Below are 19,944 nucleotides of genomic sequence, written 5' to 3'. Positions count from 1 at the left end.
TCAAGTTAGACAGCATATAAAATGCTTATATATATTTTATACATATACAAGGCACCACTTAGCATATAAATTACAGCCTAAAACATACAACTTCATAAATCTTATTACATCTAAAATCATATATCATACCAATCAAAATGAATCAAGTACAAAGTCGTATAAGTATAATTACAAACATCATATTATTCAAATTGTTAACAAAAGCATAAAGATTATGTATAACTAGTATAGATGTGCCATTATTAATAACTAGAACGCAAGCATGAAAATGGATTATTTTAGTATGGTTACTTAAGTTCATGATTTTTAAACTAATCAAAAATTACAAGCAACCTAAAGCACATTTAATTTAATAACATTTAATCCATGTACCATACACATTCGAATATATATATATAACATTTTCTTTTTATAGCCAAGACATTAAACCAAATCCATTTGTATCACATTGTATTATCTATCACAAGTTCCTATCATATCCGAATACAAATGGCCTACAATACCAATTTAAAATCAAACATGCATCATTAATCAAATTTCATATACTAACCATATTTCAAAAATCCAACTATATCTTTATCATTTACCTAATCAAATCTTAATATCATAACTCAAGCATATTCCAAACATTTATTTCATTTCAATTTACTAACTATACTACATATTACAACATAGGTAATCTACCCTATTTGGACAGCTTTTATACATCAATTTGGACAGCATTTATATACCAAATTAGACAGCATTTTCACACCAAAATTTGGATAGCATAAATACAACAATTTGGGCAGCATATATACAACAGTTTGAGCAGCATTTTTACACCAAAACTGGACAGCATATATGTAACAAATTGGGCAGCATTTAAGCATCAAAATTGGACAGCATATATGTAACAAATTGGCAGCATTTAAGCATCAAAATTAGACAGCATATATGTAACAAATTAGGCAGCACTTAAGCATCGAAATTGGACAGCATATATGTAACAAATTGGGCAGCATTTAAGCATCAAAATTGGACAGCATATATGTAACAAATTGGGCAGCATTTAAGCATCAAAATTGGACAGCATAACCAAATCAATCCATCATCCAATGCATAACTATTATACATATACTAATCACTTAATCAAATTTAACATGTCCAAACTATATATATCACATTTATTATCATATCACAAACTTATACCATAATTCAATATGCAAAATTATAAACCCCATTTCCATGACCATTAAAACCATATGCATAAACACCAAACTCGATCAAAATAAGATGAGCCATTTTCGCATGGCCATTTATATACATGTTCCAAAACTAACCAAAAACATAAACAAGCCTATACATGCCATAATATCGAGTTCAAAAATTTATCAAAGTACCCAAAAGATGTCAATAGTGTGATAGACTTTCCTGACGGTCCTCGAGCTCGTAACCAACTTTCAAAATCTATAAACGAAAAGCAATATACACACAGTAAGCTATTTAAGCTTAGTAAGTCATAAGCAAATTTTATTCAATTTCTTTTTAACGTTAATATCAAACTACTTTACCAAGCCAACCAAATCAAATATAAGTAAACATTGAACTTTATAAAACTTAATGCACAAATACTCAAATTCTTGTATACTTAACATTTTATAATTTAAAACTATGATAATAGGCCGATCTCCCTATACCACCAAATCACTTATAATTACGAACATGCTCACACATTTTTCATATATCAATCAACTTTGAATCATCAATTCAATATACAACTTACCTTAAATTTCATAGCATGATATAAATACATACCTGAACGTTATTAATTCGATTTCACATTCGGTCATCACTTAACATTTCCTGTTGAACCACTCGAAATTAAAAAGGACATGCGGATAGTCGGAAACTCGTACAATGCCAACGTCCCAGACGTGGTCTTACATGTAATCACATATCGATGCCACTGTCCCAGACAGGGTCTTACACGTAAACACAAGTCGATGCCAACGTCCCAGACGTGGTCTTACACGATAACACATATCGGAAATCCTATGTCATGACATATGTATCCTATCTATTCCTAAGGTTCGTACGGGACTTTCGGACAACGTATCTCGATCGAATCGAACTGAATATAACTCCTTTGTTCAATATACATTCGGCCATACACAAATATATTCACAAAAACTCCATCCAACATGTAACATATATATATTATCAAATTTAACGACATTTATATGCTTATAGACTTACCTCGGATGTCGTCGACTGATAAATCGGCTATTCGACCACTTTTGTCTTTCCCCGATCCAAAACCGATTTCTTTAATTCTTTATCTAAACATATTTAAATTAAGATTATTGAAACACCATTCTATTCAATTTAGCCTAAAAACACATGAATGGAAAATTACAATTTTACCCCTAACATTTCATACTTTTTACAATTTAACCCTTTTTGCTCAAAACACAAAATACACAAAATTTGACTACACTCCTTAAGGGTCGAATATTCCTAGTGTCCATACAACTCCATATTTTTCATTTATTTAGCATTTGACCCCTCAATTTACGCTTTTCTTAATTTAGTCCTTAATACACTTTTTTATCAAAAATTACTATTTAAAACATGAAAATCTAACCACATATATTTATTTTCCATCATCTAAAAACAAAAACAACAAGTTCTCTTATTAAGGCATGGGCTTTGTAGTACTCGAAACAACGATATTAAAAACGTAAAAATTATCAAAAATTGAAACAAAAACTAACCTTAATTAAGACTTGTAATTGCCTAATGTTCAAAGTTTTTTCTTTCTTTCTTTATTTCTTTTGTAGTTTCAGTGAAAAAAAAGATGAACAATAGCATGGTTTTCTTATTTTATGTTTTATTTTTTTAACATATAATAATAACAAATTATTATGTTACCAAAATAATCTTTAATAAATAATATACAAAACATATAATATAAGGTCATTCTTGACCATTGCCATCCACTAACTTATATAGTGGGCTAATTGCATCATAGAACCTCCAAATTATAAAGACAGCAACAATTAGACACTTTCATATTTAACCACTAAATTTTCATTTTACGCGATTAAGCCATTTTCTCAAATTAAGCACCCAAACAATAAAATTAATTCACGAAACTTTCACACATATAAAGTCACACATAATAAACACAGAAAAAAATATTAAAATATTTTTCGAACTCAGATGTGTGGTCCCAAAACCACTGTTCCGAGTTGGGTCAAAATCGGGCTGTTACATGTGTCCAACCATGGAACACTTGTGGCACTTTATCTTCCTCCTTTTTCTAGACAGTTTACTCCATTTATCTCTCCCTCTTCTCTAACTCTATTTTTTTGTCTCCCAGGCATTTTCCTTGGAATGGGAGGGTCAATTGGTCCCATATTGGTTTTCAACCAGAATTTCTCACATAGGATTGTAACACCCCAATTCCGGTTTAAACGTTATGACCGAATCTGGCGATGTCACATTGTAACATCCCTTACCCGTATTCGACGCCGGAATAGGGTACGAGGTATTACCAGAACACATACACTTATAAACATGTTAAACCGAGTTATAAAATTTCATTCAAATTTAAACTCGTCAAATTTTTAACATGCTTTTATAAATCTTCACATTATAACTTCAAAATACTATATTTGTAACAAATAGGGCTTCTGAGACTCAATACATACTCATACAATTCAATACTTCATTTCCATTTCATTTAATTCATGATTCTCATTTTCACGATTCAATTCAATTTCTCAATCCAATATACATTTCAATACCACGATAATTCATTTAATTCAAATCATATCATTTGCAATTTCCATTTAATTCACGTACAATTCAATTTCATTAAGTTCAATACTAATACATATTTATCGTTTAACTTAATGTCCCCTTTTTGCATCATTTTACACTTCAAGCATGAACCTAGTATTTCATTTCCTTTCCACTCCCGTTTCCTATGCATATCACACAAGATATAAACATTACACTCAACCGTAGTCGCAAGCTAGTCTTTTTGAAGACTAACTACATGATAAACCATTTTAATAAAGATTACAAACTTTAAACCTTACCACCCTTTTATGATCACAAGCATATTTTCATCTAGACATTTACCATCTCAATGCATAATTTTATAAATTTAATGTGGCGTAATACAATCACAACTTGGCCAAAGCCTAAGCATACACACCAAACACGCTAGCCAAATAAACATATAGTATAAGCATTATAAGCATGGATAAGCACCACATTTATTTATGTATCAAACTTATCAACATGAGTTAATTCATAAACCATTTCTGACATTGTTACATACCAAATCATATATCAAGTATACCACATACACATACTATGAAACTTTATTTTCTCACATGAACTTTACCTATAACTAATAATCCACAATTATAAACATCATTTCTTTTCAATCGCTTATCGATTATAATCGAGAATATGGCTAATTATACACAAATCATTCATATGTTCTTCCAATTTTCCTCCTCCTCCTCTCCATTCCACATCCTTAATGTGTATAATACACTTAAACAACATTAACTACAATTTCACTATTCACTCACATGTATATTCAAAGCTGTCTATTTGAGTCAGACGCACTAAATCATTTTTACCCGGAGGTACAGAACTCCAAATTAAGATCCATAAAATTTCCCAAAAACTAGATTCAAATATCTTCTTACCATAAAATTTTCAGAATTTTTTTGTTTATCCAAATAGTACAGTTTATTCTTTAAATTTTCCCATGTTTCACTACTTGATAGTTCTGACCTCTCTTCACTAAAAATTAATTATCTCATTGTACAGAATTCAGATATTGTTTCTGTTTATTTCTCTTGAAAATATATTCACTTATGATTTTAAACATATAAACTTTATCCCATAATTATTTTTGTACAATGTTTTACAATTTTCCAAAGTCAGAACAAGAAATTCCGAACTCATTCTGACTCTGTCTGACTAAATTTCAAATATCTCAAAATATATAACTTTTTTGCTTGCTCTGTTTCTTTTATGTGAAAATAGACTCATTCAACTTCAATTTCATATATTATTCATCCTCTAATTCAATCTCCACCATTTTTGGTGAATTTTCAAAGTCACACAACTGTTGCTGTCTAAACTGTTTTATTGCTAAATGTATTCATAATTTCACTTTTTCACTTTCAATCACAATTCAATTCAAAATTCACTTTTTCATTTCTAAGTCGATATTCAATTCAATTCCACACCTATATTCATTATTCAATTACACTTAGTCAATTTCCCAATGGACACTTCGGAATAATAACAGATACTCGGTGAATTCAGCACATAGCAACCACCTTATTAATCAATAATGTCCGGTGGAATCAGCACATAGCAACCACCTTACTAATCATGATGTTCGGTTCACATAGGAGCCTGCACATAGTACTACACATGTGCCCATTATCATTCGATACACGTAGTAGCTTGCACATAGTACTACACACGTGATCGAAACTATCTGGTACGCATGATAGCCTGTACATAGTACTACACATGCGACCTATCATTCCGGTACACGTAGTAGCCTGTATATAGTACTACACACGTGACTATCACTTTCACTTTTACATAGTGGCCTACACACAATCCGTGCCACACATGTCATCATTTCTGTCACTTCATTCGTATCCCTTTTTATTTCAAAGGTTCATTCGAGAATTTTTCACTTTTTCTCACTTTTCTTTTTATCGATCAGTTTCAATTTCTCGTCTTTCTTGATTTATAACAATACATTTAACTTATATAACCTTCACACTAATCATTTCAGTCCAAAAATCATACTTTGGAAAAATTACATTTTTACCCCTAAAGTTTCACAAAATTATGATTTTGCCTCTAGGCTCGTAAAATAATTTTTATTCAATTTCATTGCATTTTAGGCCTAGCTGAACCATTTTCATAACTATAGCAGTCCACAATACTCACTTATTCACACACTTGTGACATATTTTATCACTTTTACAAATTAATCCTTTTAGGCAATTTCATCGAAAATTACTTAGTACAAATCGTTTATCACACTCCAAACATTTATATTCTTCCATAAAACATCAAAATACATGCATATCATTCATGGGTAAATTTTTAAACACAAACCCTAGTTCAAAAAAATGGTAAAAATAGGTAAACCTTGTTACGAGGATTTCAAAAACGTAAAAATCATTAAAAACGAGGATTCCAAAATGCCCTTAATGAAAAACTTTGGAAACATGCCTAACCATACCCATTTTTGTCCACCAACTTAACCAATGGTCTAATTACCATATAAAGACCTCCAATTTAAAATTTCATAACAATTGGACACCTCTAACATATAGAACTCAACTTTTTCACCTTTTACAATTTAGTCCTTTTGACTAAATTGAGTGCTCAAATGTCAAAATTTTCGAACGAAATTTTCATGAAATCATTTTGTGAAATCGTAGACCATAAAAATATAATGAAAATAAATTTTTTTCTCGTCGAATTTGTGGTTCCGAATCCACTATTCCGACTAGCCCCAAATTCGGGCTGTTACAAGGATAGCAGGCAATACAAAGCTATACAATTTTTCATAAACATCTTTTTTAAACCCCTTATAAACAAAATTAGAAATATCAACTTTTTTCCCAAAAAATTACTGCAACAACATGTGGACATAAGATGCCAGTGAGATCCCATCTCCCACAACTACATGACCACTGAAATAAGGCAACAAGTACAACATCACCAAAGTTCGTCACTTCAAACTCTTCTGCTCCATTCCATTTAACATGATGGTTTGGATGCTTTTGTGTACTTCTCACATATCTTAGAACAGAATTGATCATTCCAATTTTTAGTTTTGGCTAAATTTTTTACAATCCTACCCATAACATACTGTCTACTTTTTTCTAACATGGAAATTATAGACATTGACCTAGCTCCTAAAATTGCTGCATTAAATGACTTGGCAAAATTGTTGTTAGTTGCATCACGTATGGACTTACTAGAAAAAAAGGCCTTTGATCATTGCTCAGGGTCAGTCCTAAGTAGACTTATCTTGGCACTACGTTTGATATGATCAATCTTTTTGATATGCTCTTCAAAGTCACCAGTTATGTAGGATTTGCAGGCTCCCCAAAATGCTTGTTGTCGGTCTCCTCCAGGATTTTCTTTCCTCCAGTTGGCATATAGATTCCTTGCACAGACTCTATACTCAACCCTTGGCAACAACTCAAAAATCTCTTCCATCAATCCCTAAATGCAAACAAAAACAATAATATTATATGGTTAGTTTAATAAAGTAAGCATAATATCAAAGAATTATTTAAGTAAACATGTCTTCTGTTTGTCAGTCATAAAAGTGAATCCAGAGCCATCACTAATTACTAAATCTAAAATAAGATTATTAAGAAACCATCTCCATATTTCTTTACTTTTATTCTCCACAACTGCCCATGAATTAGGGTATATTTGGTCATTACCATCTCTCCCCACAGTACACAGAAGTTCCCCCTTGAATCTCCCATTGTTTGTAAGGAAAATAGCATGATAAGATCACCTATGGGCTTACACATACATGTATAAATAATAAAATTCCTTGCAAAAACATTATAAAAATGGTTGCTAGTATTTTTTTTTTACAAGTATGCAAATCATGAAATACAAGACTATAAAAGTTTCATTTTCACATATCAAAACAAAAAAAGAAATTAATTATACCAAATCGGAAATTATTTAATGAAATAGGAGGATTTGAATAAAAATTCGATAGTAACTTCTATACAAACTTTAAAAGTCATCTCAAGTCTAATTAATTATAATTGAACTCTCTAATTTATTATATAAAAAAAGCCACTTAAAAATAATTCAATAATCAATTGAATCTTAAATTGAAAACAACACTCAATTGAATTTAAACAATTAATTAAACTCTCATCCTTTGATATTATTAACTTGTTAACTTCGCCATGTGACATGTCAAAATTGTGTCACATAATGAAATCTAATAATTTATTTTAAATTTTTTTAAAAATTATTAAAATTATAAAAAAATAAAAAATATATATTATTTTTTGAATATTTAAATATTATAATTTATAAAATTTATTAATTTTTTTTAAAAAAATCATTAAAAACCATAAAAATTCTAAAAAAATTTTAAAAAATAAACCCTCTCCCCTACCCCTTATAAATTTAAAAAGTTAAGTAGTTAATATTTTATTGCCTTTAATAATTTTTTATTAAAATATATAAGTAATATTTGGTCATGTTATGATTTTAATGAAATGTGGTTAGAATATGATTGTGGGGAAAGTTACTTTATAAATTTAGTATTCATTGGAAGGTATTAATTAAAATAGGGTTTATTTTGTCTTAATATTTTTTAACTCTCTAATCTACATGGGAAAGTAACTTTCCTACATTTTATCATGAGAATCACTTTGACATGTCCATGGGAAAGTTAGATTTCAAGAAAAGTAAATAAAATGTGACATATCAAACATTGAAATTGCTTTCTAACTAATTAAACTTTTAAGAAAGTGACTATTTTTCATCATAGCAAACGCTACCATAAGATAAATAATAAAAAATGTAAAATACAATCAATTTAGATTTACTATTATTTTAAAATTAAAAATAAATTAAACAAAACAGACTACATTTATTAAATAGCACGTGACATAATTTAAGGTATTCACGTGTCAAAAAATTACTCTCTGTATAAGATTGTTTTCTTTGGGGCTTCGATTTTAAATACGGCTTAAAGTATGATTTATCCCTTAAAGTTGGCCTAGATTGGTACTTAAATTCTCAGGTTTTGAAAACTTGTTTGACATGTGGTGGAATTAGAAAGTGCCATTTAGCACTTTTAGCCATCGAGAAAAGCGACACAAGACTTCCTTTGTTAATATGTGTATATAAATTAAAAAAATTTAGAAAAATGGTTTTTTTAGAGAAATTATAAAAATAAAAATTTTAGTTAAATTCTTAGAATAAATTCAAAAAAAAATCTAAATAATTGAAAATTTGTAGTTAAACTTTGTAAAATTACAATTAAAATATAAAAAATTAATATATGTACATAAACTCTAGAAAATTGCAATTATTTTAATTTTTTTTAAAACGAAAAATATATATTGAAAAATAAAAAAATCAAAATTTAAATAAATTTAAATATAGTTAAATTACGAAAATAAAATAAGTATATGTTATAATAATAAATTTTAAAAAAATAAAAATATATATAAAATTAAAAGAAATTCTTAAATTTTTTGGTAAACTTGATTACCATCAACCAACGATTGGTCAACGCTGGTTAATGACTAATTAAAGTAAACAATAACTTTATAAATATATAATTAAATTATATTATAAATTTATATTTTGAATTTCGAGTATTTATATATATGAATGCCATTCTAATTGACTAAAAGTGCCAAACTTTTTTAACTATAATTGAGATATTAAAGTAGAAAAAGAAATATTGGTTAAGGGGAAAATAATGCTTTAAACAGCATATCAAACCTGAGACATCTATTTATACTAATGTAACAACTTTAATTAAGTTGTTATTATAAATTAATCGATAATGTAAAAATATTTAAACAAACGACAAATATTATATAAGGTATTTACGTCTTTTAATTGTTTACATAAAAAAACTACTTACTTCTATATTTAATTTAAAAGAGAAGTTCTTTTAAATATTTTTTATTCACATAATCTATTTATATATTTATGAAATAATTAAGAGAGTTATAAATTTAATAAAAGAAGTAGTGCAATGCCACTAATCCATCAACTTCAACCACGTCTCCGCTTAATGACATCTTCATTTTCACTGTTTCATCAGAGAGCTGAAAGTGGATGTTTTGGCATTGTGACATTAACAGATTACCCATGGATTTATTCCAAAGGACTTTGATTCTATCACCCAAAATTTGAAATTGGAGTCTCTGCTTTTCATTTTTCAATCTGTCATTGGAGAAATTTCGCTTCAAAATAAGATTACAATTTTTAAATGAATTAAAGAATTTTCATTCATGAAAGTGCCTTTTGATTTTTCTCTTTAATAGAGTTTCGATTCAATGATTGTTTAGACTTAATCTTAGATAAATATGAGTCGCTACAAGTCAAGACTTAATCATAAAAATAGATATGGCAAGATACTTGTTCGTGAATTTGATTTGATTGGATTTAAGGTTCTTAGATACTTAATCTTCAATTAATGATATTCACTTCAAGGGTCGTCATAATCTGATCTTGAAAACAAGTTTGAATCTAAAGATCTTCAAGACTTTATGTTAAATGGATGATTCTGCTTTAAGGGACTTTTAGACTTGACATTGAAGATCGTATTTTATCTTTTTGGTATTGACACAATTGAATTGGGGAGAATTTTGACCCAAGAGTTTTTGAGATTTTGGATGATTATGCTTCAAAGGCCTTCTAAATGGTCCAATATTTCTCCATTTACAAATGTCTCTTCGAAGTCACATACACGGGTTTGAAATTTGGTTTACTTTCAATGTCAAAATTCATTTATGAAATCATCTGGACAATATTTACAAACTTTAAATGATGTCATCAATAAAACAAAACTACCTATGTACCATCTTATTTTAAAAGATTAAGTCACATCTTATTAATAGGATCAAAAGGGTTGAATTTTATGGTTCTATCCATCACATTGGATTGCAAACCATCGTGGTTGATGTTATTTTCTTCAAACTTGATTTTCCCTTTGTTATAAAATTACATGATTTTCTCTTTCAACAAAAAGCATTTTTTGAGAGGATGGCTAAACAAGATCTTTATTTTTGGCAACCACATTGACTTGGCTTCAAAAAATTCTTCAAACATGTTTGGAACATCGACATCAAGGAAAAAATATTTCTTTTCTTACTTTTCCTTAAATGTGAATTTGGTTGTACCATTGACATGAGTAGAAATTGGTTTCATGTTGATAACTATAAAGTGATCAATATCTTCATTATCAATTAAAATTTTACCTCTTTTATTTGGTTAAGAGGTTCTTAATTCGCAATAGTTATCATGTTTAATTCCATGTCATGAGCTCGAGTGGCTAATTCTTCAAATGGTTTTAGGCTGATATCTTGAAGAATGTATTGCAAGCCCCAATTCATGCCTTGTATGTACATGTTATGGGAAAAGGCTCTTGGAATTTCTCTCTGGAATTTAGATTTTAATTCCTCCAACTATGGATTTAATCGATGATTCGTTCGTCTTTTCATTGTCTTGAGCATGTGTGCTCGATTATGCAGACAATGTGACAAGTGTTGTAGAATTGATTGAGAAATTTTTACTCAAAAATTTTTTTTAGCTCTCAATTGCTTTAGGCTTAAGATACTACTTGAAGATATTTAATTTTAATGATTGGACAAACTCTTTCATCATAAGATCTCTATCAATGCTAACGCTATTGTAAGTTTCCACAAAATTTGTTGACATGAACTTCCTTTTTTATCTAACTGTTGGAATTCCATAGGAGGATAATTTTCAAGTATCTTCAAATAATTAATCTTCTAAGCGTATGGCTTTATATGTATGTACGAAGGCGAAGCAACAATTTAAACTTTAATCTCTGATGACCTTCTTGAATTAATCTAAAGAAACATTTTGAAGTCTTTCTTCAACTTCTCATCAATATTCTTTAATTAATTTAATTTAATTAGAAATAAATAATAATAACACATAATAATTTCTATTTTCATTCATATCTATAAGATAATATATACTTTTTAATAATTTCATTATAGGTTTTGATTATATCTGTTTTTTTTACATGAACTACCCATAATTCCTCCCCAACTCATAATTAGAAGGATAATGTGCTTCAGCACATTTGAACCCATATCTTTCTGTATTGGCAATAATGCATGTACTAATTGAGTTAAGACTCAAACGCCAAGATGATATGTATCTTAAATATATACTTTGTTGTTGTTTTTCTAATAAACGAAAGAATTTTGCAGCTCTAGAGATGAACATGTAGAGTTAAAAAAAGCATGCCAAAATCCAGAATATTTATTCCTTACTTACAAACCCAGCAACAGCTATGACCATTTGAACGTAAAAGAAGAAAAGCAATAAATGCCCTTTTTTTTGCATTCCAAGAATAATGCTTTTCTTAGTATGTCGACTTCATGTGAAAAGGCAAAACTAGGCATGCATGCAATTTTCTTTACATATTTCACTTTTTTATATATTAATGTGTAATTTTTCTTAGTATGTAGTATGTTGATTAGTATGATTCGAACTCAGATCACACTTAAGACAGTGAATACTCTTAACCATCAGTCCATTACATGAAATTTAGATTTATCCTTGTATATTTTTCTTTTGTATCTCACTTTAATTTGAAGCTAATTAAATTAAATGAGCATTTATGTCAGGTATAAGATGATTTAATGCATCCATTAATTGTTGGGTTAATCTCCCATTCTTTTAGAGTTAAGATTACTTTGCCTATTTTGTTTAAGCCAACATTAAGAAGATAAATGGGTCGTACATCTTATTAGGGCACAATCTTCTTGCAATAACGTCTTCCTCTTTTTTAGATATCTAGCTATGAATTGTAGACCATAACTAAAATAGATATTGGAATTTGGGTTTATTTCAAATTAAGTGAATATGATAGTTATTGTGGGATGGTATAATAATCCTTCATAATTCAATTTGATTTAATTTGGTTTCGGGTTTTCATATTGATTTTTTTAGATTTATTTTGATAAAAAGTGTTTTGTCATATAACCATCGAGTATTATTTATTTGAAGTTTGAAAATTTTTTTATTAATATTTTTAGAAAACAAATTTTTAAATAAATAAAAATATTCAATAATTTTTATATTTTTTTAAAAAATGATTTTAAAGAAAACTTTTAACTTATTTTCGCTATATAGATAAATATAAAATAAAAAATTTCTATAATTTCGAATTTATATTTAGAATAAATAGAATTTTAAATTAAAAGTTTTTTTATTTCTAAAATTCTAATAAATATTAGATATTAGAATTCCTTTTATTTAGAAAAATCCGAAATGAAGTGAAAACGAAAAAGTATTACTTGTTTTGGATTTGTATAGTATTATACTATATATAATGAAATCGAAATATAAGATTAATTCCAATCAATAAATCTTAAAACGTAACATGAAAAATAAATAAATAAAAACAATATATTTATTTTTATATCATAAGAAATTAAAATGAATTATAAAATAAATAAATAAATAAATATTTGATTCGATTAAGTCATTGGAACACTTGTATTTCAATTGGTTTCTCTATTTTAACATTAATACCCACTGCATATAAATGGTATTTAACAAATCTGAATACCAATTCTTTACCATTTTACTGGTGGTTCAACCGATGCATAAAACTTGGAAAAAAGGAGAAAAATCTAATGGCTTTTTTTAGTCACACAACACTATATATCTAAAAAGGAAGTAAGTAGAGGCACCTTTTTCATTGGCAAAAGCAGTAAGCATAAATCATAAAGCAGGCAAATCTTATGGACATGAAACATCATCTTCATGAAGATGAATTAGGGACCACTTCACTTTGAAACGATAATTCTTATGGATGGAATTGTCTTAATCTCCAAAACTAAGGACCCCCCAACCAAATTGTGTTCCTAAATCACTTTGTCTTCATAGAAAAGGGGGGAAATAATTAATATCTAGATAAAGTTTCAACTTAAAAACAAGAACCACAAACGATTCAATCACTTAAGCTTTGGGCACAAAGAAAGATACCAAACAGATAATAATAAGGTTAAAAGTTTCTGCAAATTAAAACATATAATATTCCCACTCAAAAGAGGAAAATAAATATATATGTGTAACCTTGCATTGAACTGGCATATCCCAAATTAAGCCTTTGCAGGTTAAATAAACTTGTTCTTACCGTTGAACAAAGTGTAGCAATATGTATATATATATATGTATTTCAGTATTTATATATGCCACCTCTAAACTACTTTATCTACTGCCATTTTCATCATTTGATGAGAGCTCTAATGAACCCCACCAACAAACTGATCGATTTTGACCTTTTTTTTCCTTCTTTTGCTTTGCTATCCGGCCAAATCATGAAGCAATTGTGCCCCCATCAAGTTCCTGTAAGGCAAATGTTGTCCCTCGTTGTCTAAAAGTGAGTACTGAACTGGCTGACAATCTTCTATGTGGTCTCTACGGTAAAAAAGTGAAGTTTGTGTTGCAGGCGAGAAAGCTAAGCTCACGCCACTCCCACCATGTTGTTGCAACCCTAATGTCAATGACACACCTCCTCCACCGTTGAAGCTTTGATTAGCGTTATGATAAGGTACCCCACCACCCGCCATGTGATCACCGTAGGAAGCGAAGTCCAGTTCCATGGCAGTGGCACCATAGGTTCCGAAACTTTGTTGTTGTTGATGATGATGATGATGATGATGATGCAAGTGCTGGTTTTCAAGGGTTTTGGTACCACTTTTCCCATCGTTTTTTTCCGGGTTAGTAGTGATAATGGAAGATAGACACTCCGAGTCAACTCGAACGAGCTGGTCCGGGGTGGGTTTCTGATCAGCCAGTGGAATATTTAACCGGTCATTATTGTTATTATCATCACCACCATCAGTACCTCCATTATCTGAGGAAACCATGTTGTTTTCGTGCTCCTTTGTTTCTTCCAAGTACATTTCCTCCACCATTGGTTTCCATAGCCTCACCCTGGCATTGATGAACCAATTCGATACCTATAATATTTTGGTATGATACAGATTCAATAACCGCATGTGATTATAATAAGCTTAAGAGAATATATGGTCCATTGAGGATATAAATAAAATATAGAGAGGGATGTGGACATGCCTGGCTTCTTGAGAGGCCGGTTTGGCGGGCTAAGATATGTTTATCAACATCGCTAGGGTACCTGCGAAAGTTTTTTTATTCATGAAAATGCAGAGTTAGTACGTATTTGAAACATTTGCCGCCATGGATGGAACTTATGGGGTAACTTGTTTGTGAGGGAAACATGGGTCCTACAGGTGTGTATATATATATATTTATACTAACAGAATCAAATCCATATGATAAAAATAACATACAGAAGCTGACTAAAACAAATCTATAAGGGAAGCGAAAGAAATGCTAAATGATTGAACATGTGAGAATCTGAATGGTGATGGGTAGAAACTAACAAAGACTGTGCATTGCTTTTGCAAGCAAAAAAATGATTTAAACCTGCAGTACTGTAAAACGACTGCAAGAGTTTTTTGTTTTGTTTTTTACTTTGTAGAAAACGTTGGTTCTTTCACAAAATCTACTTTGTATTTTACGTATAAAAATAGTGTGTGATGAGAGATATTTACGGGTGAAGGAAATGTTCAAACAGCCAAGCTCGAAGAACTGAAACAGATCTTTCTGGTAAGCCTCTTTGGGGTCTCCACGGATGACTCTCCATCATGCTCATCTGTTGAAATGCCCTTTGTTGCCTTAAAGCTTGGTCGAGTATTCTTAGCCTTGGTGTTTCGCCTTTCGTTGTGCCTGGTGCAACTGTGTCTTTTTCTCCCATGGCTTTCCTTGTAGCTTGAATCTGACTCACAATCCCATCTCTTAAGCATCTAAAATGTCTTGACATGGCTTTAGAGGCTAAAGCTGAATACACTGATGCTGCCCCAGTACCAGCCACTGCTTCGAACGATGATACTACGGCTTTCATTTGATCACAGTAGATCTTATATCTTCTGTCCACCTAACAAGAGAAAGAGAGGAAAGGGATAGGAGTGAAAATGATGAGTTGAAATTTTATGTTTCGTACATGTAATATATATAGGCAGATGAAAAACATAAGCTGACATGAAATAAAAAAGATAAGGAATAGAAAGTAAAATGAAAAGCAAGAATTGTCACGATGTGGGCATTTATGGGGAGGTCCCATGATGCTGAATTAGTTCTCCTTCAAATCAACCACAAAGTAAAAATTTCTTTGAGGATCTGAAAGTTGAAAACGTAATACACATATAACATACCTCTTCCAGCGTTGAAAGCATCTTGGTTTTTCTTCTCTGCAACTCAGTGAAATCGAGGGAATATAGTGATTGCTTCCTTGAAGAGCTAGCTCCTCCATCGTCATCATCCCACTGTTTGGTGGTCTTTTGGGTTTGCTTTTGCTTTGATGTATCCAATTGCTTTGTTCCCAAGCTGCAAAATTCATTCAAAAGTTCTTGAGCAGCATTCAAGTACCTGGAACCCCTTATTTGGAACTGACCTTCATGTTGTTGAACAATTGCCGGCTTTCCAAAGAACCCATCTCTTGAACTTGAACCAATAAACCTCATATCATCTGGCTGGTCATCATGGTTACTATGGCTTGTTTGTCTTAGTTCAAAAGACTGTAACCCGATACTAGTAGGATTACTTGATGAAAGAGAGAGCGAAAGACCTTGACTTGGTCTCTCGTTCCCTTCACAAGGGAACACACACCTAAAAGAAGAATCATCAACAAGCAACCTGTTTTCTTGCCATGGAGCTGATTCAGGTCCAACTATTAGATTCCCAGTACTGGTTTCAGATATCCCAGTTGTGAACTCAGGTTTGTGGAATTCATGTTGATAGAAATCAGTGGTTGACTCATTGATTGGCTTGGAAGAAGAAGGAGAAGAAGGGCCTGCTGCTCCTGGGTTGTTTCCATGTTTGTTGAAGAACCCTTTCCACATGATCATGTTGTTGGTGTCACCTTGTTGTTGCTGTAGGTTCTTGGCAAACCCTATCATCTCCATGCCTGTTGTTAAGTTGAAGATCTCTGGGTTGGATTCAAAGCCTTGGATCTGATTCACCAGATGGGTTTGCATGGTTGAGTTACCAGATGAAACATCTGAGTAGCAAAATCCAGTGGATGACACAATATTCCTTGATTTATCTTCACACGATTCTCTAGCCATGAAAACCAGTTTTTCTTTCTTTTTCTTTTAATCTTCTTTTTGGTCCTTTGTGTATACTTGTCTTGCCCACCAGCTTCTGAGATACTGATCAAAAGTTGATGCTGATTCTGCAACTAATAATTCCATCAAGATTCACTCCAAGAATAAAGGGAAGCCATAAAAACCCAACAATTAAAAGCTCTCAGAGTTAGCTGGGTAAAACAAAAGATCAGTGTTTGTAAAACAAAATAAAAAATTTATGAGACTTTTTTTTTAAAAAAGTACCCTTTTGATCATACAGAAGATGAACAAAAAGAGAAAACTTTGGTTTTTCATTTCTTTTCTTCTTTTAGGCCAAACTTAATGTAAGAGAGATAAAAGGGAGACCTTACCAGTTATAGGAACAAGTTGAAACTAATATGTTGTTAAAGAATCAACAAGAATAAAGACTTTTTCTTAGTGGGAAGGATTGATGATGAGCACAAGAACAAAGAAAGAGCTGATGATGATGGTGAAGAGAAGAGGTAATAACTGCCAAAGAGCTGCTCATCTCAAACTTTGTTGTGTTAGAAGGCCAACATAGTCTGCCATGAAAATACAAACCTAGGAAGAAAGATCATAGAAGTATATGTGTGTATATATATATTGTTTAGAAATGGAAGCTCAGATATAGAGGTGATGATACCCGTCCATATAGCCATTATCATAGTTTCTCATTTATCTCATATATTCTTAATTCTCTTTCTTCCCTGTGCTTTATCTCTCTCTAGCTCAAGTGGGTCAATGCATTATGGATGTAAAAAAATACATCCAAAATAGACATCCTACTATGAAAAAAAACCTCCCCCTCAATTATTTCATAACCAACAAATAAAATATACTTTGTAATCATGAATAAAGAAATACACTTAAAAAATACTATTGGTGAAAATATTTAACCTTAAAGCCGCCACATGACCTCTTAATTTTCATCTTTTAACAAAACCATAGTTCTAAATCCCAATGAAAGAATTAATTGCAGGAAAGACTTTAATGCAAATGGAGACCCTCGTAGGGGGCAGGAATCCCAGAAAAAAAATTAATAATTCCTTTAAGTAGAGTTAAATCCAGAGTTTTTGTAGGCTTCCTTTTATGGGGGAGGGTGGGGTGCAGCTGTTGTGAACCAACATACATTTTGATTAGAATTTTGATTATATATATTTTTTAAAATGTTAATTTTTAATATGTAAAATAATAATTTTGTTCCTTGAAAAAACTGGGTTCCCATTTTGGATTGGAGTGGATGGTGTTAAATGGAGCACTTGAAATGTGGAAAAGTGTTCCCAAAATAAGGTAGCTATGGAGTGTAAAAGAGGGAGAGAAGAGGTGTGGTCCAAATGTTTGCACCAATTCAATTCTAATTCTAATTAATGGCTCTATTAATGTACAGTCCATTGCCAATGGAATGGGACCGCATCTTTTTCATTTTTTTCTCCTTATTTTCCTTGTTTATTTTATTTGTATGCTTCAATCCACGCGCACCGCCCTCGCCACCTTTCAACATTTCCATTTTTCTTACTCCATTTAATGTAAAAACTATTTAATAACCGGTTTTAATTTAAATTGTTTATTTAAAATTATAAAAAATAGCGTTTTATGTTCAAACTTTATTATTATATTTTATAAAAATAAAATATTCTTGAATTAATATTTGTTATTTGAGTAAATATACATTTTAGTATCTAAGCTTGATTTCACGGTTTAATTTGGTACTTATGTTTTTTTATTCAATTAGATACTTAAATTTGAATTTAGGGTTCAATTTTGTACCTAACGTTTATTTTGGACCAATTAGGTACTCAAGCTTGACTTCTTGGTTCAACTCGGTACTTGAACTTGGCTTTTTGGTCCAAATTAGTACTCAGTTATTTGGACCAATTTGAACTATGAAACTAAATTCATGTACCACAAGATCAAGTACTTGAAATTAGCTTTTTGGTCCAAATTAATACTTAGTTATTCGAACCAAATTGTACTATATATCCAAGTTTCAGGTACCAAATTGAACAAAAAAATGAAGTTCAAGTACCTAATTGGATAAAAAATGTTTAGGTACAAAATTGAACATTGAGGCCAAGTTTAGGTACCTAATTGGACCCAAAAAATCTTAAGTGCCGATTTGAATTTTAAAGCCAAGTTCAAGTACCAAAATGTACATTTATCCTTATTATTTTATAAAATAACGGATTTTTAATAATGTCGCAATTGAATTAGTGTCACCACTCTTAATAATAGTACAGAGATATTTTTCTAGAGTTGATATTTCTTTAAAAAAATTAGAATTTTATAGTTTATTAATTTACAAAAATAATGAGTTTTAATAAAGTCGCAATTGAATTAATCTCATGACTCATGAGTTCTAATAATAATATTTTTTTTCTAGAGTCGTTATTTAAACAAAAAAATAGAGTTTTATAGAGGAGTTTTTTTTTCTTAGGTTTTTGTATTTTTTTTATAATCACAATCATACATGTTCTTATCCATTTTACGGTCTAAATTTAATTTTATTTGGATCAAGAGTCGTATTTACGTAAAGCATGTCAACAATGTAAACTTCAGAATTCGAATTTATTATAAATACCTTAAAAAAATCCACATTCACTTCTTCTAATCACTCGTTAAAATATATTTGCATTATTTGAATATTTTCTACAATACCATATATTTACTCAATTAACCACAAATTTCTTAATTGACAAGCAATAATATTCAAAATGTTTCACTTTCTAGTCATTTTCTGTCATTAATCTATTAATAACTAAATTTGAAGTAGCTCCAACCCTACAACCAACATCTAAAAAATCGCATAATTTTCTTATTTAATAAAAGAAGGCCATCGGCAATATATGCTTGACATGGAATTTGTATTGAAATTGACACACCCTATCACGTTTTTTTACGTCAACTTTTATTTGTCCATTTTTACGAAGAAAAACGGTGTTTTAAATGCAAA

General features: G+C 30.3%; 1 protein-coding gene across 3 annotated transcripts; it reads right to left on the bottom strand.

Moving 5' to 3' along the window:
* Positions 1–13,878: 13,878 nt before the first annotated feature.
* On the bottom strand, positions 13,879–17,948 carry LOC107947047 (homeobox protein BEL1 homolog). Of its 3 annotated transcripts, none has more exons than XM_016881595.2 (5): positions 17,345–17,948; positions 16,062–17,080; positions 15,402–15,784; positions 14,902–14,962; positions 13,879–14,786 (listed from the first exon to the last, which is right to left on the bottom strand). In XM_016881595.2, the coding sequence occupies exons 2-5, from the start codon at positions 16,971–16,973 to the stop codon at positions 14,127–14,129; spliced, it is 2,016 nt and encodes a 671-aa protein (XP_016737084.2). In that variant the 5' UTR covers positions 16,974–17,080; positions 17,345–17,948; the 3' UTR covers positions 13,879–14,126. The 3 variants fall into 3 exon arrangements, with proteins under 3 accessions (XP_016737084.2, XP_040963396.1, XP_016737085.2); XM_041107462.1 differs by having other exon boundaries at positions 16,062–17,164; positions 17,345–17,749; XM_016881596.2 differs by having other exon boundaries at positions 16,062–17,086; positions 17,345–17,749.
* Between the last annotated feature and the right edge of the window lie 1,996 nt (positions 17,949–19,944).

The sequence above is a fragment of the Gossypium hirsutum genome, chromosome D12 (genome assembly GCF_007990345.1).
Source record: "Gossypium hirsutum isolate 1008001.06 chromosome D12, Gossypium_hirsutum_v2.1, whole genome shotgun sequence".
In the NCBI taxonomy this organism is placed as follows: domain Eukaryota; kingdom Viridiplantae; phylum Streptophyta; class Magnoliopsida; order Malvales; family Malvaceae; genus Gossypium; species Gossypium hirsutum.
This window is presented reverse-complemented; position numbering and strand designations above follow the sequence as displayed.